Source organism: Sphaeramia orbicularis, chromosome 3, assembly GCF_902148855.1.
Source record: "Sphaeramia orbicularis chromosome 3, fSphaOr1.1, whole genome shotgun sequence".
Classification (NCBI taxonomy): Eukaryota; Metazoa; Chordata; class Actinopteri; order Kurtiformes; family Apogonidae; genus Sphaeramia; species Sphaeramia orbicularis.
The window spans coordinates 40,086,920-40,106,574 of NC_043959.1; the positions used below are offsets into that span (position 1 = coordinate 40,086,920).

Consider the following 19,655-nt stretch of genomic DNA (forward strand, 5'->3'; position numbering starts at 1 on the left):
GTTAAAACAGGAAAAAATAAAATCAGTGCTATTTTTTTTTTTTTTTTTGCACAAAATAATAAAAGTAACTGAATGATAAAAATGATATATGAGACTGTGCGTAACGAAAAGCACCTCCGTGTCCATCTGCAGGTTTACATCGTGTCCAGACTTGCACATAAAAAGCTGGTAATTAAATGATGTGACGTGGGTTTATTTTCATTTTGTGACTGACAGAAGCCCCCAGAAGAGGATGGATAAGTGCTGCTGGTGGATTCTACTGACTCAACCACATTCCGCCTTTACTTGTGGCGTTGAGGAGGAGCTCAGTTGTTTATTCATTCACGTCAGCCCCTCTTCCCTTCCCTTCCCTCCTTCCTGCTCCACACAACGGGGACCCTCCGTTTTAACTGTTTTCCCATATTAAAATTAACCACAGTCACGTCGCCACCATAAACCGATTTTGGAATCAGGTGAGTTACGCTTTTGTTTCTTTTCCTTCGGCGATAATCGGTTGAAAAACGCCGCTGTTGGAGCATAGACTTGTCCGGCCCGGCGAGGCGGAGTGTTTCCAACCGTAACTTATTAAATTCCTCTTGACCAGACTCGAAAACCTATGCGCGTTTTATGGAAGGTGATTTTCCAGCCTGTGCGCGTCGGACTGGTGTCTTTCCGCGTTCCTTTTTGCGCCATATCGAAAACAAACGCTCGATGTAGGTCAGCAACTACAGTCAAAATGTCGTCTTTTTTTTTTTTTTTTTTTACTTCCACATTCTCTCATGCCACAAACAGATGGCGTCGAGAGGGGGGATGGAGAGAATGGGGGAAAGAGACGCATTAGAGGAGTAGGGGCTCCGCCAGGCCACATTAGCCCGGGTCTGCCCATCACTGCTCCAGACGCACAGCCCGCATCCTCATGCCAAACACAGCGGCCAGGATGTGTGTCTCCTAGGCCTGTCTTCAACAAAGTTTTTGCTGTTAAGTTCTAGGGGGGCTTTTCTTTTAAAGATACAGCGCAACTTTTGTGGGTAGAATTGTGGTTTATGTGGAGAAGCAGTGCCAGTTGGAGGTGGTTCAGTTCGCGTTTACGCAGGCTCGATCGGCGACGCACGCAGCCGAGGCCACAATTTGGTCACAATCCCCCCACCCCACCTCCTCCTCTTCTCTCCCCCTGAGCCGTGGGGGTATTTTGAAGATGCATTGCTGCAGATAACCTGTAGCCCCAGCCGGCTGATCCTGTGGGAAGACGAGCAACAACCACCACTACCACTATCACCACCACTACCACCAGTTGGCTGAGTCGTCACTTAGTCTGTCAGAGATCATCCATAGGCCACAGGTATTCTCCTCTGCACTAATGAGGCCAGTGAATCTCACACCACAAGTCAAGGGATGTGCAAGTCTGATGGGTCTCCAGTGTCATAATAATACGTGTTGGATTGCCAAACCAAATGGAGTAATAGCATGCTGACCCTTTGGTACCTGCTGTGCCATGTCTGATCATATAATGTGTGTGTGGATGGTGCATGCGGTAAGGCAGCTCCTTACTGTGCATAACCAGTCGGCAGCCCCGGCCTGTATAGATGTGCTCAGATGCAGTTCAGTGTCAGTGCACTTGAGTGACTGTAGTAATTAAAAAAGACGCCCTCTCCTTGTGGTCCATGGGTGATCGGGTTGAATTGATGGTCATTTAAATGGAAATATCCAAATGACTCAGCATCGCTCACTGAGGTGTCAGTGCGGTGCAGAGCTGCAGACTCAACTGTTTACATGATTAAATATGACCTGTTTCTGATGCCACTTTAAACCATCTCCAGTCTTGAAATGGGACTTTGGCTTCAGCAACTTAATCATCACAGAGCCCTAGAGAGAGCAGGGCGTCAACCATTTGCATGTAACTCCTCCAGGAGCTCCCGCCGTTTCATTCCACTTGTGAGATGAAGCCTCTGAAATCCTTTTTGGATTCCTGTTTCGTCTCGTGGCAGGTTGACCGCTGCTGGCCCTGGTCGTCACTGACTGTAGATCACCTCTGTCCTCTAGGAAGTGCATCCAGTGGCTCTCTCTGTACTTTTTTCCCTCCAGCTCCAGTTTGTGGCCAATCCCATAAATCATTGCAGTGTTGCCTTACTGACTGCTGTTTGAGATGCTTTGACTTGCCCTGCTTGATGTTATCGCCTGTCTGTTTTTTCTTGACGGCATCACGCCAAATATTAAATTGTTTTGCAAACTCGCTGCCTCTCATCTGGCTGCTGTATTTCTTGGCGTCGGTGTTAGCCTTGTGTTAATGCTGTATCTTGTTGGCTGTGCTTTGTGTTTTTCATGCATTGTGCTCATTGATAAATAATACAGACATTCTGCATGGGTATTTGCCTCGGGCTACTCTGTAATGTTGGACAAGCTGCTTGATGATGATGGGCTAGTGGTAGCATTTTAAACAGTATAATCATCCTCTGTTTCCTTAATTACAAATGTTCAGCTATAGCAAAAAGCAGTAAAGTAGAGTTTGCAGAATTTACACCTCCATGTTTAACTGCACAGTTGTTTATTTGTCGACCTGCTTGAGTTGTACAGTGATGAATGTATTTCCCCAAGTTTGGATCGATAATGTGTTATTACGCTGCTGCTGCTGCTACTACACAATTCGTATGCTACTCAGGGGGTCATACGCCATTCTGCCATGGATCATCAGCAGCAAAGGGACTGCGTTGCATGAGGTCCAGCAAGGCAAAACCAACAACTCCTCCAGACATCTATAACCTGCGAAACATTCACACTCCTTAAAAATGCAGCAGTCGTTTTACTAAGCACCGAAAATTATACCCATCTCTTGTAAATAAAGATGCATGTAAATGAGACTCTTTCCTTTTTTCTCCAGCCGCTCTTTATCAGGCAGTGGGAATATAGCTGTGGTAAAAGGTTTAGAATAGCTGATGATGGTGTCAGCACATTGCAGCGCTCTGCTGTGCTGCAGGCAGGGTTAAAAAAAAAAAGAGAGGCTGATGTTTCTGGAAGCACAAAGGCCTAATGTGTAGGGCCTGTTGGTTACAGCCATGCTGAACGACCTCCAGAGCGATGCCAGTTTGTTTGTGAGAATGTAATGCCACAATGCATTCTGGAAAAAAGGCCTGCAAAGCATTTTGAATTGGTCAAAATAACACAAAACATACTGTTATTGTTTTGCTGGTGGTTTCATTAATAATAACACAATTGCATGATTTTCCATCTGTAAAAATTGACTGTAATTTTAGTTTTGGCTTTATCTTGAATATTTAAGCAGTCAGTGTATAATCTGACTGTCAGCGCAATTATAGAACTTGGTTGTTGGTATATTTATTAACACTGCTATAAATTGATCATTTTAAATGCAGAACATCCTTTAAATATACCTTAGTCTGATGACAGAGTGTTTGCAGAAGGAGTTTTTAATAGAAATCTCCAGTATGTAATGCTTATTAGGTGCGAGTCATGCCTGTCAGTTTTGGTCTCGCTGCTGATCTGGCTAAATGCTGTCCTTGCCAGCTTTAACTGTGTGAAGTTGTTACTAGTTGTCTAGTGAGTCGGTTTTGGGGGCCTGTCAGTCCTTCCAAATCCTGCCAATTCCTCTGCGGGAAAACGATTAGCAGCGTTGAAACTGCTTTCGCTGCAGAACATGGTTTTCCAAAATCTGTTAATCACTTTATGGCTTTTTTTTTTTTTTCTTCAAATATTCATTCTCAGTGGATAAGGATGACTGCTTCAGTTCTATTTTCTGTTTTTTTTTCCTGTAGTATTTAGTTGAATCTTGATTATTAGCCTTTGTCTGATGTCATAACTACATCAAAATCATCTACTGTCCAGTCAGATGCAATAGGTAACCATGTTGGACACCAGCCTTCAGGTCTTTACAAGCCTCCGTTCACTTATCTAACTACCACTTTGCAGCATGGTGCAGAGCAGTGGCCTAGTTCATGCCCTCTTGAATGTAATTTTAGCTGTGGGTGTTTGTGTGTATGCGCCTTCTTCCTCTTTGCGTTTCCCATTCTCTCAGTCCCTCTCTTTTCTTTCACAGCATCTCTGCTCGTCTGTCAGTGATGAGGCTCAGGCCGTGACACTGTGCAGTGATGTTGGTTCAGTAGTTTTACAGTCAGTGAAGTATGTTTAGCTTCGCTGGAGCTGTGTGGATGGACGGTGTTATCCTCTAGGGAGTCGAGGACAGTACAGCCATTTTACAGTGTTGGCTTGATTGACACCCTGTGCTGCCTGGCCGTTCCTGCCGGTGTCTGTAGCTGTGCTGGGAGAAGAAGTACTAGACAACCATGTCAAGTAGTAAATAATAAAGTGACAGCCAGACCTGCTAGATTCAGTTTTGTTCAACACAGAGAATATGGAGAGAATTCATGTGGTTGTACAAGTTGGGATTCGCTGGTTGTGAAATTCTGATGTGTAAAATAAGAATTTGGCCAAGAGCTGATCATGGTGCCAATTTTTTTTATTTGTTTGCTCATTTATTTATTTTGTTGTTTCTTATTTCCACATTTGTGCCAGGGAAATGAAGAAGTAGTCATTAAAAAATTACTGTAGCCCCCCCTTCCACATTCCCTTCATCAGCCCTTAGTCTCATTGTTTTGGAAAGAACAAATTAGTAGAGAGCCAATGTACTGGCTGGATACTGGTATTGGACAATATTTGCTGATATCGGCCAATATCGGATATATAAGATGTCAGTGGCAGTAAGTTATCTGTTATGGTATATTTTTCGATATATTTGGGATATTCTCGATGGTATATTTTGTCATAGTTTTATTCATTTATTTATTTATTTTTTTTAAACACAGTTATTCATTCAAAGATAAATTGATGAAGGGCTGAAAAAATTAAAACGCTAACTGTTTTTATGTTTAGAAAGAAGGTGTGATTAAAATAAAAACACCACAAAATCACAATCAAGAAAGAAAATATAATATTGGTATCAGCATTAGCTACCAACTAAAATGTTATTTTAAATACCAGTGTTGGTTTTTTCCAGGAGTTTCAGTCATTGCATTCCTACCAATTAGATTCAAGAACATGCAACAAGCTTTAAGAAAACACAACAGGTAATAATAATAATAATAATAATAATATTTATCAGTGCATATCTAAATAAAACTAATAATAATAAATAATATATAGCTTCAAGTAAATTATCATTTTTTGAATCTTGATTAACCTTGTTATTGTCGTGAAATGATCAAAATCCAGTGAATTTAGACTATAGAAATCAAGAAATTAGTGTCATGTGCAGTTTGTGAACATATCATCAAGTGACAGAAAAGACCAAGACGTTGGAACTAGCAAATGTTTGTCATTTTTCTTTAAAAACACCTGATCCATTCAATCATTTATCAGAAAATAAATGCATAAAAACCCCATCATGAACTACAAAAACATCATTATAAGATAAAAAAAAATTGCAACATACACTGAAGTTATTTCATCCCTTCTTATCTCGATAAACACCTGTTCAGAGCTATTATAGAACTGTATTATAGTGTACTTATTATACTGGGCAATATCAATAAATTTAATTAATTGAGGTTTCATTTGGGAACATTGTTTTTAAAAAAGTATATATATATATTTTTTGGCTGCATCACCCAGGCCTAGCTCTGTTTGTGTGCACATTATTATTACTACAGGCTTACACTCTTAAGTAATATTAGAAAATCAGTATTATCTATTGTTATTCAGATTAGGGGGTATTACATTATTAAAGTAATGTTAATATGTCTGCAACCCTTATTAGGCTACTTTTGTCTGACAGGTGTTTGTTTAAGGTCAGTACTTAAAAAAATAACATTAATATAGTGCAATTAAAATATTGTTTGCAACTTTTTTGTGCATGAATTGAGGGTGAAAATTAAGTGTCAGAAGAATTATGTTTGTTAGGTGAACAATCCAAACTGTCTCACCTCATCTAAATGCAAATGAATCATGATGCATTAAATACTGTGTGACTGATTGAACAGTGTAAGTTTAAATCGGAAGGATACGTTGATCATTAAATAATTTCTAAGGTTCTTTGCTGCTCTCTTTGGCTTCACGTAAATAGAGTCTTTGATGCTTAAGTGCCTTATTTCTGCGTTTGCATATTTTTATGGGTATTTAATTTCTTTCCTCTTTTTTTTTTTTTTTTTTAAGCGACTAACGCTGTTGTATGTTTAAGGCTTTGTGGCAGATGTGTGTTCTGTTGCCAGGAATCACTGTGATGTAAACAGACACACTAAATTATACGCATAGAAACCTTCTCTTCTTCCACTAATACAGAAGGAAACATGTCACCTTGACTAGAGGAGCACCGCATTATCTATATCAACTGATAGTGCCAGGTTAAAGGGGGTGTATGTAGTATTTCTACTTTCAGTCATCAAAAAATAAACTAAAATTGTTATAATAGATTTTGGAATGAAGACCTAGGAGGTTATGCCAAAGACGCTAGTGTATTCGACTGTAGATAAATGAACTGAAACTATTTACCTTGACTGTCCTATAGTTCTTTGTGACCACTAGAGAGAGTAGTGAGTCATTCTGCCAGTCTAAAATAGTGAAGAAAATTAACACCACGGGTGGGGATGGATACCTTTCACATTTAAACCAATATGATACCAATACTCGGTTCCGGGGAACTAGTACCGTTATACAACAGTACCTGTTTTCTGTACTTTTTGTGTGTTTGTGTGGTGTTTAAAGTCTATAAAAAATATAGTAAAATCTTCTGAATATTTATTTCTCATCATCACAAGTGAAATAACATAAAACTTGAGAAAATTTGAGAAAAGGGTGTGTGTGTGGGAGGGCAAATAATCTAAAAAATAAATATAACATATAGCCTATATATTTTTTTAAAAACTTTACCTTTATGTAACCAGGAAGTCCCATTGAGATTAGGAATCTCTTTTGCAAGGGAGACCTGGCCAAGGTTGCAGCCATACAAAGTCCAAACAACATAAAACACATACCTGATAAACAGTTAACCGTAAAACACAATAACAACTATTCAACCATAATGGCATCAAGAAAAACAGTGACATTCCTCCTTCACTGCATTCTCCATGATACTCTAACATTTTTCAAACTAAAGTATTACAAACTAAAACAAACCACTCTGTCGATCATGAACTGTACTGCACATGTTCAGCATTTCTCTTTCAGGAACATCAACATATCTACTTTTTCTGGCAAAAGCCGATATCATTCCACACTGACTTTTTAAAAAAAATTTTTATGCCACTTCTTCTCCCCCGATGCTGGCTGTAGGTGCAGTGACATTGCCTGGTGTGGAAGTCATAGCCGGCGCTCCTTTGAGCCTTTCCACTATTGCACAATGTCAGCCCTCAGGTGCATATTATGTTTGACTAAGTGTTTCCTCAGGTTTGAGGTGCTGCCTTGGCTGGCTTTACATTTAGCATTACAGATATTGCAGCGAGCACAGTCTGCATCAAGTTTTGCAAAGTGGAGCCACACCTTTGAACGCTTTCTATCTGCCACGCTTGCTGCTATCATCAAGTCGCCACTGACGTAATCACGCTCTTGTGCATCTAATGCCGTTGTTGCGTCAGACAGCCACTCCTCCACTCTCTCCATGACACATGCAACGCGAGGATGGGTTCAAGTACCGAAATGTCGTACAGTTTGACTGTGAATCAATACTCGGTAGCACTGATGGAATTCTGTCAGTACTAATAAAAGTACCAAATTCAGTACCCATCCCTATGCAGGGTGCATCAGAAAGTGACCAGATGGGATGAGAACAGTTAAGAAACAAATTTTATAGTCAAAGAAAGTGACAAAGTGATAAAATCTAGAAGCACTGTTGTTGTTTTCACCAACGGACACAGCTGTAAATGAAAAGGATGGAGTTTTATGAAAAAATTGCAGTTTGAAGGTATAAAGTCAATTTTGTGATGCTGTTGTCTGTGCCGCAGTTCACCATGTGTTGATTCAGGGTTCAGACTAAACTGTGACAGTTCTGACCTTGTTTAGTCAATTCCAAACAGATCCTTAGCGCAGCTATTGACAGGACAAGGCGCATAGAAAACTTAGATAATTTTACTGTTGCTGTTTTCTGTCTAAAAACAGAGCTAAGCTTATAGAGCGTTAATGTAAACTATCAGCTGATGCAGCATGTGAAATGGTGTTATTTTGATCTGCTGTCAAAATAACTGTCTATGAGTAGTAATTTGAAGAATAAGACTCGATGATACTATAATACAGATGTGTGGAAACAATGAACTTTACACTTTTTTCAGTGTGTGATATAGTCTGTGGATACATAGCGTTGATTTGTTGGTGGTTTTGGTAGTCGTGTGTTCTGGAACATGCCTTCCCACTGCTGTTGAGAGTTTGTAATATCAATACAAACCCTTTAAGAAGGCTAAATGATGGCCAAGGAGACAAAAGTTCAATTAGGAGATTCAGATCTCAGTATTTGTTAGCATGTCTTCTGCTGAAGTGTCCTAGAGCACAACTGTAAATCTTAGCCAACTCTGGAGGCACTGTTGTGTGAAAAAAAATCCTTCAGGGATCAATAAAGACCTGGAGCATCAATCCTGCTATTTTTCTAAAAAAGAGGGTTTGTTTTTAAGAAACAGAAAAGTCTCTTTTTTAAAATATAAAACTTATCCTTTTATAAACAACATTTTCCTTTTAATACCCTGCTTTGTGGTTTTGTGCGTGGCAGGGCCATGGGGGTTCATGACCACCGTGCCTCTTGTGCATTAAACTCCATCTGTGAAAGAGAAATTGGTTTAGACAGAAAAAAAAAAAAAAAACAGAGGAGTGTAGGGATGATAGCGGATGAGAGAAGATAAGAAGGAAGTGATGAAAGGGTGGGGGGTACAATAAGAGAGGGGGTGTATCCATGGTAACCTGAGGATGGAGTGATGAGGAGAATGAAGTGATGGAGTTAAAAACTGTTTGTCACAAAACAGAAACAAAATGGTAGACCCACACCAATTCTGTCATAATTTGTCCTGTTAGAAAGCTTCGTGCATTGTCATTTTTATTTTGTTATTATAAGAGAAGTTGTAACATGAGAGTGAAACATGATACAAATAAAAATCAAATCTGAGACCAATATTTCAGCGCTGGTTGGACTTGTTTACGTCAGCACTCTTGTAACATGAGACAAACCAGACTCGTGTTTCATATCTGTAAGACAAATTGAGAATAAAACAACATTAATGTGCATCTCATCAGCTGCTGAGATATTTTTCACTCACGTTTAAAGAGAGGAAAGATAAGAGCTGACATACGACAGTCGGGAGTTCAGACACTCAAAGGACTGTTCTTCATAAATACATTATACTGTATACTTGCCTGAGGTTTTACAAATAAACTGCCTTCAAGCTGTACTTTACAGTTGCCCTGAGTTGTGAAAGAATATCCAACAACCCTGATGCTTTAGATTTCATGTTTTCTTTAATTCAGAGGAATTTCAACATAAGACTTAGAGGTTTATGGGTCAGTATGCCATGATAAAGTGTGTATTCACCTCTTTGATTTTAACACCTGAAATTGGAAGCTGTTGATGGGAGATCTCTTAACAATGTCTGAGTTTGTGTGGAGTAGGGCTGCACAGTTAATCGCACTGCAACTGCAATGGCGCATTAGCTGGTGCAGGTGTGTAATCCCAAAGTGCTCCTATTTTAAGGTCCAAATATAGGAAGATTTAGGCAAAATTTAGGAAATGGGAAACAGATAAATGCAAGCTCTGTCTATGGTGATATTTTAGATTAGTGACACTGAGCAGAGAGAGGTAAACATACAAAATGAAGTTCACATTTCTATGTTTGAGTTGAAAAAAATACAGCTTTCAAATGAATATCATAAATTTTACAAGTCGCAATCATGAATTGCAGTGTTGCCCAAATTGCAATAGGACTTTCCCCCCATATCATGCAACACCAGTTTATATTTTTTTTCATTTATTCATTCATTTTCCAAACTGTTTAATCCTCTGGGAGAGTCGTGGGGATGCTAGAGTCTGTCTCAGCTACCAATGATTAAAGGTAGAGTACACCCTGAATGTGCCACCATTTATGGCCTGCAGAGAAAATTTAATAATAGTTTGTAAAACTTTGATAAATCTGAAGCTTCTTCTCCTTATTACATTCCTCTTTATGATAAGATTTCAGTATATAGGGTAAATTAAGTCTGAATAGTAATGAGGATTCAATAATAAAAACTAAACATTTATAGGTGTTGTAATAGATAAATGTAGCAACACAATTTAATAGTCATTGTATCACTATAAACAGTGTCATATCTTCTTAGATAATTTGCTGTACTTTTAACTGTTTGTATTTAATGTGTACATACTGTATGTATGAATAGTTAACTGGATGTGACTATGGATGGATTGACAAGATTTTATTGACTCCAGTGTCATTACTGAGTGTTGGATTTATTATTGATTCCCTCATTGATTCCCTGAATGTCATAGAATGTAGCTTTTTTTATGTCTGTCTGTGGGCACAAACAGAAGGTGAAGGTGTCATAAAATAGTCAAATGAAACCTATAGCTGTTTGATTAGTGACTTTGGGTGCAAATAATTGATTTTATGTATGATATAATCTTTTCAAGTCAACTTTTGTTGCTTGGCATGTATTTATTGACTTTTTTTGGTTAAAATTAGTTGCATATCATTCTCACAAAGTCACTGAATATACAGACAGACAGACAAGACTACTGCAGACTTGGTCAACTTAACATGAATGGCAGTAGCGGGCATCAAAATGGAGAAGAGAGACAGCTTTGCCTGACTATTGTTCATCATAAGTCACTGTCATGGGATTTTGGTTCCTTTTTGATTATAAAAGCATAGCTCCGCTTCATCTTATTGCCAGCTTTTAACACACTGACCCATGGTGTAGCTCTGGTTTTGCTGGTTACCATTAAAGAACTGATCAGCTCAGAGGTGTACAATTCCCGAGTCCGTGTCCATTGTTGAATTGACTCATAATCTAGACCAGGGGTGTTAAACTCAGATCCTCAAGGGCTGGTATCCTGGATGTTTTAGATGTTTCCCTCTTCCAACACACCTGATTCAAATGATAAGCCTATCATCCAACTCTGCAGAAGACTGATAACGACCGTCAGGTGTGCTGGAAGACGGAAACATCTAAAACATGCAGGATACCGGCCCTCGAGGACCGGAGTTTGACACCTGTGATCTAGACTCTGCATGAGAACATCAGAATCAGCTTTATTGGCCAAGTATGTGAAGACATACAAGGAATATGGCTTCGTTTTTTTTTTTTTTGCTCACGATGTACAATTTCAACATGAACCCAAACCAACATGAACCCAGTCACACTTAAACATAGACCGAATATAGACAAACAGTCAACTAGAGACGAGGACAATAAGGATACTGGGATCCTGTTTGATTAGCCAAGCTGCACATTTGTTGGGAACATACTTTTGGAAACAAACTTCTTAAGCTGCAGCCTAAACAGCGATCACAACAACAGTTTGTAGAATTAGAGCTCATCATGGTTTGTCACATAAATGAGTGGCTGTTAATGAGTTCTGGTTTGAGCTCTTTCTTCCAATCCAGTTTTTCTAACAGAAGTCCTGATAAAGAACAGTCAGTGGTGTAATTTCTGTAAGGATGAAGACACACCAACCCGACTGCCGATCGTCACCAGAAAAGGTAGCCCGACTGATCACTCGGCTCCCGTCTCCCCAACACAGTCAAAAAAGTGTGAACACACCAAATTGATTACCAACTTGAGCGTATGTTATGCGCTTGCACGAGACGTAAAACCGGGAATGACAGAGCATCTCTCTAAACATAGAGCTCGCTGTCATCATTCATTGTTGTCAGCAGAGAGTTTTGAGTAGTCAAGAAGGGTTGGTGTTGTACTCGTTGAACGGATGGATAGTAATAAGACGATACTGGCGTTGTCAGCTCTCAGGCTTCTACTTTTGGAAGAAGAAAGATGTCGCAGGTGAAAACTGAGGAGAAATCGCACTATGCTAGCAATGCTAACAGTGTTCACTTCATGGAATGAATGAAGTCCATAGGCAACACTGACAGGCATTCATTCAGATACGATATGAGCAGTTCATGGCCTATTATAGATGACAATAATAGTGTGAAGTACCTTAGCATAGCTGTATTCACATGGAAACTTCTCGATCACTGATTCACTAGTCAGGGGCTATCCCTCCACCAATCAGATTGGTCCGACTGAGCAACTTGGTAGTGGCCGATTTACACATGTTGAATAGGCTGAAAAGAATGGCAATGGCATTAATGACGTCCGATCGCACAGAACACACCAAACAGACTCATGTCACCGACCTCACCAGATTGCCCGAACGACGTCCAACCACCAAAATTCAGGTTGGTGTGTCTTTGCCTTTAGACTAGTTTGGTGTGTCAGGCCTTTTCCACTTCACTTTAGGTGGTGGGAAACTCCAGAACCGCTATAATCTGGTACTGCTGAGAAAAACAGCATTTTCCACAAAACAGGATTTCAGCCACTGTAGAATAATAGCTTTGAGTATTTGCTCTGAATACAGGTGAAACAAAACGGCCTGTTCTATTCTGCATGCATTGTGTCTAACAGGATAATCCAGACTGGGAGAAAAGGTGCAGAGAAATCACTTCTGAATTTTCCTGCATGTACTGACCACCTGTTTAACTCCCCAAAGGTGTGGCTGACACATGGAAGATGATACTTCATGAAGGTTAATGTTCATGATCTGATGTTAGGATGACTGCAGATACAGCACCTCTGAGGCGCCAGTTATATGTTCAGACAGTGGACAGTGGTGTGTATTTGTGTCCAATTAGTGAAGAACATAATACTGTTTTTGACATGCCTGACCTGAAATGTTTCAGTACTTGAACTAGTACACAACACGTTTCTATGATACACTCTCATCAGCTAATGCAATGGACACACTGTGCAGTTTAGCACTTGTGCAGATTGGTAGAAAAATAGACAAGGGTCCATTTAGAAAGGCCAAATATTCTGCCTTTGAACTCATTAAAATCAACCCAGATGAAGCTGTTCATACTGTAAAATGATTAAATTTAATGAACACAGTCTGGCCAAAGGATATTTTTATGGCAGTTATCAGCTCATGCATTTTTTTTTTTTTTTTACATTTAAAATAACACACTAGGGTTTCTAACACACATCATTGTTTTTAATTAAAATACCTGTATTAAATGAATATTTAAAAGAAGGAATTAACAAAGAATTGTAATTGTGATTATCCTCTTTAAAATGATATTTGGAAATTACATCCCCAATGTAATTTCCCCAATGTACACTTCCACTTCTAAAACCAATCACACATTTGTTCATCAGTCTTTTGTCGATATTTTGCATGAAGGCAGGGAATAGCAGAATTAGAAAAAACAGATCAACATCAGCATTGCATTATTGGTTTGTCCTGCAGCACAAATGATGCTTAGCTGGTGAGAATATTATAGTCTGTTTATAGTGATTCTATCTGTTCTGAGGTGGTTTTAGGGATTTTAGTCCATTTTAACGTGCAGTGGTTGTGTAAAGTCTAGTTTTGCTCCTGCTCAAGAAATAATGATAGATGAAATAATTACTGTACATAGACAGATAAATTAACCCCACGGCTTCTAAAGTCACATTTTTGGTGCATAATAAAACTGACCACGGAAACAGCTGTCACAGATGTCCAGTATATAAAGTAAAGAAAATGTGGATTCGTTTTTATTTCAAGAAAACTCCTTTACAGTTCGGTTGTAAACAGCCAACACTTTATAAGAAAAAACGTGATTGGGATCATGAATTGTGCTACTTTGTCGACCTCTCAAAGGCCTCGTTCAACGGTTTTGTTTGTCTAATAGGCCTTTACTGACCTCATAGCTGCTAGCTGGGCTGCTACTCTAATGTGGTTGCCTTGTTGACATGCATATAAGCTAAGCAAAGAGGCAGGAAGTATACGCTGTGTCAGTCTACTGGTTGGTTAGCATAGCTTGTGTACAGCTCAATGACATCATCAAGTAAGTTTGGAAACAGGTGTAAGATGATGTAAAACGAAATGATCTCCACGATTCACTAGTCATCTGTATGTCTGATCTCCACATGAAATCGTCACATCGCTCTCCTCTAATGACAGCCGATGGTGGTTTATCAAGATGTCAGCTGAAGTGTGTGTTTTACAGAGAGGACTAGTGAAAAGCAGATCAAACACCAAAAACCAATACCCATTCTTTCCTTCTTTTGCTGCAGCCATGTTTGTGAAACCACAAAACAGAGCGAGATACGTTTTGTGCTCTCTTTCACACTCCCTGTTTTTTTTTGTACCTCTTTCTGTTTTTCCTCTCTCCAGCTCTGTTCCCCTCCCCCTCTTTCTGTTCCTCTTTCCTCCTGTCTCCCTCTTTCATTCTCCCTCCCTCCCTCCTCTCTCTCTCTCTCCCTCTTTTTTTTTCCCTCTTTTGCTCTCGGTTTCCATCACGCTTTACCCCTCCCTCCCTCTCTCTCTCTTTCTTTCTTTCTCTTCCTCTCTCACGTTGCACACTGCCCCTCCCTCCCTCTCTCTTTTTCGCTCTCACGTTGCTCCATGCCCCATCTCTCTCTCTCTCTCTCTCTTTCTCTGTCTCTCTCTCTCTATACTGTCTTTTTTTCTGTCTCGCTCTCCGTCTCTCTCCTTCCCTTGCTTGTTTCACTCTCTTGCTCTCCTCTACATCCTCCCCTCCCCCACGGCTGCCTCTCATTTTCTCTTTCTCTCCCTCCTCTCTCACTCCACCATTTCACTCACTCACCCACTCCCTCACTCGGTCACTCGCTGCCTCCCCCTCCCAGCCCTGCTCTCTTTATCTCCTCCCCTCCCTCACCCTTCAATCCCTCATTCACTCCATGCAATCATCTGTTCTCTCTCTCTCTCTCTTTCTCTCTCTGCTTCCTCTATTACGCCCCCATTTTGTCCTCTGCTGCTTCCCTTTCTCCCACTCCCTCACTCGTCCCTCCATGTTCCCTCTATTCTGTTGTTTACTCTCCCCCATGACATTTATGCTACAAACTTTATTAAAAAAAACAGCTCTCTGTTGAAGAAAAGCAAACATGTTGGTGAAGGAAAGGCTTAATAAATTAATAAATCAGCTCCTTGAAAACCCTCCATCCTAATAATTCTGTATTTGGTTCCTATTTAACAATATCCTGTTATTTCCATTAGCATTTACATCAGTGCCTTTGTCCTGCAAAAATCACCAAATGATACCCCAACAGTTTACCCCAACATGTAGCTTTGCTCTGCTTGCACATATTCAACAAGTGGGTAACGTGTAGGGCAAAAAAAACCAAACACAATGACAATCATTGTCATCTTAGGAATCTGCAGTAGATGAACAAGGTGACTATCTCTCCTCAGGTCCAGAGTCGGGACGGCCTCATAAACTGAGCATTTCCCTTTGCACAGGTGGATACTGAACCCACTGATATCAAGCTGAGGTTTCATTGCAATTAATATGTCACTGCCAGGAATGAGTGTCATTAGAAATGGTATTTGAGAAATAGGTATTAATGTATTTATATTTTCACTCAACAAAATTAACTTCTCAAATGGTTAAACTGAACACAACTGTGTCTGCAAGAAATGCAAATTTTCTTATGACACATTTTGATTGTTAGCAGAAGAGAAAAGAGCATTGCTTGTTTTGCCTGAACAAAACTCAAGATATGAACATTTATAAAGGAGAGAAGCAGCACATCATCACACGTATCACAATTTAGGAACTGGAACCTTTAAATGTGTTGTGTTTTTGCTCTTAACAAGTCATGAAGGAGTTCTTGATCATCAGTATTTTTGGAAGTTACATTTGCTTTAAATCTTAATTTCACTGTGCAGGTAATTGATAGAGAAATACAACTGTACAACCAAATGCTCTCTAGGCCAAATGCCAATGTCCTGCTGTAAATCAGAGATGATGTACCCGTGGCTACAGGGCAGGAATGTGAAGCTAACGTGGCTTCCAGCTACGACAGCTATGGTCAAACAGTTGTAGACTCGTACAGAAAATGCACCCCGCTCTGTCGGGGCCACATCAGACCTTCTACCGCGTTTATTTCATGTGGATCCAGATGACATGGGCAAGGATTTAAGCTTGACATCAGAGTGCATGTCAAAAAGCCACTTGTGGTCAGATTTCACTTTTCTTCTTCCCTTTGATTTCATCTACAAAACACTGTATGTGGAGAGGAGGCAGTGGCTGGTGGATATCTGGGCTCATTGTGTAAATTGTCTTAGTATATTTATCTTACTTGCAATTTGGATGAAATCTCCCCTGCGATCACAAGACCTGAGACACATTTTAATGCTGAGGCAAGAGAGGATTTCTTCTAGTTCACAAATGTCATGTCCTGTTGACATAATGCTTAGCTGCGCTGGAAAATAATATAATAATGTGATAATGGAATGTATCTCTATTTGTGGGCAACTGTTACTTCAGTGGAAATGCAACCACAGAGTAAAAGTTGAGTAAATCTGTGTTGGAATTTCTATTTCTTTGTCAATGTCCAGAGTTTCCACTTACACTGGTCCAGTAATAGAAGTGTTATTATTGCTTTACTACATTATTAGATGTGTTTAGAAATGGATAACACTAAAAGGTGTTTTAGAAACTATCAACATCAGCAGAACTTGGCTCTGATAGTAGCTGATCATCAGCTGTTATCAAGCCTCTTAAGTGGAACAACAAATAAAAATCACACCTAAAACTGCCAGATTTTTTTTAGTTTGCATGATATTCACTTCTGAGATTTATTAATTTTTTAGTTTAATGTCCAATGGATGCATTCATTTAGGTATTTAACACTTTAAAATATATACTCAGTTCACAGTTATCCACTTTCTAATGAAGTTAGACATACTTATTTTTGACCTCTACCATAACACATTGTAATAAAGCTTTGTTTTCTCATTTTATTTCACATTTTAGTGCATGGACTAAAACATATTTTGTGCTTGATCACTCGACAGGAAGTGTGTTGGAGTATAACCACAGAGGACGCTGACTATTTGTAGGTATTGAAAAAAGATGAAAGTGTGGTGATCATTGAGGCCAAAAGTATAGTCAAGCCCCCTCCTACTTGTGTCAAGGAATGAGTAATGTCTTTATTTTATTTACCTGTGAATCATATGTAGTGTTAAATGTATTTCATATACTGATGTAACTACTACTGTGCCATCTACTAAGAAAAAAGAAATAATGAGTATCATACAAAGAAACAATTTACCCACAAGGTATGGTGAAACGGTCACAAATTAAATAAAAAATGCCCTTAATTCTTTCCTTTAACTTGATTAAATGATGAAATGCAGGCTTTGATTTCTAAATTGCTTTACCTGTACTGTTCGACCTAACCAAAGATAAGAGACAAAATTGTGATTAAAGCTGGTGACTTCATAGAATTGAGTAAAACTAATTAATGTTCACAGACTTGTACTTTCTTTTTTTTTTTTTTTTTTTTAATCAGATAGTTTAACATTTTTTCCATTACTTTTTATGATTTACATAGTCAGGAATTTGGAGGATTTCCCATTTATCTGTTATTGTTCATGTTTATGTAACTTTATTCTTTTATGGTCAATAACGGACCATTAAAGCTGTGTCTTATCAGTTTTTTTTCTGAATCTTTAGATATTGAATCCTACAGGTTTCACTACACTTTGCTTTTATTTAAAAATACTATTTAGTGCAAGAAAAGACACAATAAGTATCAGTGCCTGGCGAGCCCACATCTTCACACTGTGGTTAAAAATGGACAAGTTATAGTCACAGTGATACTACAGGAGCTGCTGTCCTCTCCAACACTTTAAAATGGATCTGCAGGAAAAATGGCCAAATAATCACATTTAAGAAATTGTTGTTGCTCTATGTTAGAAGTCACACCTTCAACACATACCACACATTGGCTCACACACTCATCAATATTGCACCACGCCATCTACAATTACACTCAACTCTTCATTCACTCTTAGTTTCCATTGACCCATATTATCTTAGAAACAGACACATGCAGAGTGGGTTGATCCCAGTGTTTTTATTTTTATTCATTTCTCATGAGGTGACTTCCCAATTTCTCAGTCATATCCCTCCACAATTTACAGCTCAGTAATTTGCTTGCTCTCGTGTTGTCTCCGTTTCATCACTGGCAGGGTATATGTGACCTTTTGTGGACTCCTGGGCCAGTTCTGGCACCGTCTCACAGCTCCGTGGCTATCTCATCACTTCACACATCCCTAATTTCACTGGCTGGCCACTTGGTTGCAAGATGACGTGAAAAGAAATGAAAGTTCTTGGTGCTCGTGCCTTGATGTTTCCTGAGATGTCAGTCAGTGATCTCAGTTTGTGTACGCGACTGAGGCGAGCAGAGAGAAATTCATAGGCCTTGACCATTAAGAGTACCGTAATACCTTCGTTCTCTCCCTTGACTCTCATTTCGTCCGTTTTTTCCCTCCATCCATCTTCCATTTCTTCTTATTCTTATACCGCATTCTGCTCCACTCTTCCCATCCCCCTCCGACTCTTTCTCTCTCTCTTTCTGTCTCTCCCCTCATTTACTTGCTCATCCCTCCCCTCTCTTTTCCTTCACTATTCTCTCCTTCCACCCCCTCCTCTTCCTCCTCCTCCTCCTCCTCCTCTCTCCATCATCTCTCTCTTTCTTCCATTTGCTCATCTCCTTGTCAGTCACCTTCCATCTCTCTCTCTTTCTCTCCCTCTCTCTCTCCTTTCTTTCCCTCTGCACACTTCTTTTTCCATCTCCCATCACATACTTGTATCCGAGTCTGCGCACAAAACAATCTTCCAACACTTTCGCCCCTTATAATAAACGTACTTGATAAATGAGAAGAGTGAAAGAGAGACAGATGCAAAGGTGTGAGGAAAGAGGAAGAGAGACAAAAGGAGAGAGACTGGTGAAGAAAAGACTAGATGGAGACACTGGCATAAACAGATAAAGGCTGAGAGAGACAGAGAGAGAGACAGGGAGAGGCAGAAACAAAGACAAAGAGTGACAGACAGAGGTAGAAGAAAGGCGGGTTAGTTACAAGAGAAGCTCTATAATTTCAGCCTGATATGATGATTTTATTTTTTGTTTTTTGTGACTTTAAAGTGACTTCTCCCATTTAACGCTAACGTATCACAGAACCTTGTATGTCAGTGATTTCTGAGCTGTGGGTGTGTTTTTGTGTGTCTCCTGTTGTGTTTTGTCTCTAAACCTGCCGGCCACATGCTCATCTGTTGGAAGATTGTTTGTTTGTTTGTTTATTTGTTTGTTTGTGTCTGTGTCTGTGTTTGTGCTGGTTGTGGCCAGAGTCACTACTAAAACCATGGGGGCTGAGAGAAGGGTTGGGAGGAAAGGGGGGAGGGAGGCGAGCGATGTTAGCCCCGCCTCCCATCATCCCTCACGTATAAATAGGAGCTGAACATAGCCTATTCTCACTCAACACTCAGCACTGAAGAATGAGATCCTTAAAGCACCTGAAACCTCACAGCAGGAGGAGTGTGGTGAGTTTACTGGCCGGGCAGGGATTGGCTCTTGCTTATAGCATGTTAGTAGTAGTTTAGTGAGGTGGTGGGCAACGTGGCTCTGTCACATTCACAACTGAAAGACAGGTAGACAGCTAGTAACCAGTGATGTCTTTAGTCTTTCTTTTTTTT

At 39.7% G+C, this 19,655-nt stretch overlaps 1 protein-coding gene across 2 annotated transcripts in view; it reads left to right on the forward strand.

Moving 5' to 3' along the window:
• The first annotated feature begins 240 nt into the window (after nucleotides 1-240).
• The window catches only part of znf710b (zinc finger protein 710b), a 28,175-nt gene continuing 8,760 nt past the window's right edge, over nucleotides 241-19,655 (forward strand). Inside the window, exon 1 of one of the 2 annotated variants that reach the window (XM_030126711.1) lies at nucleotides 241-452. Coding sequence is in view for 1 of the 2 variants with exons in the window: in XM_030126701.1 (XP_029982561.1) it covers nucleotides 19,458-19,502 (45 nt within the window). In the remaining variant the exon portion in view is untranslated. Of the gene's footprint in view, nucleotides 453-19,418; nucleotides 19,503-19,655 lie in introns of those variants that run through there. The other variant, XM_030126701.1, reaches the window with a different exon arrangement.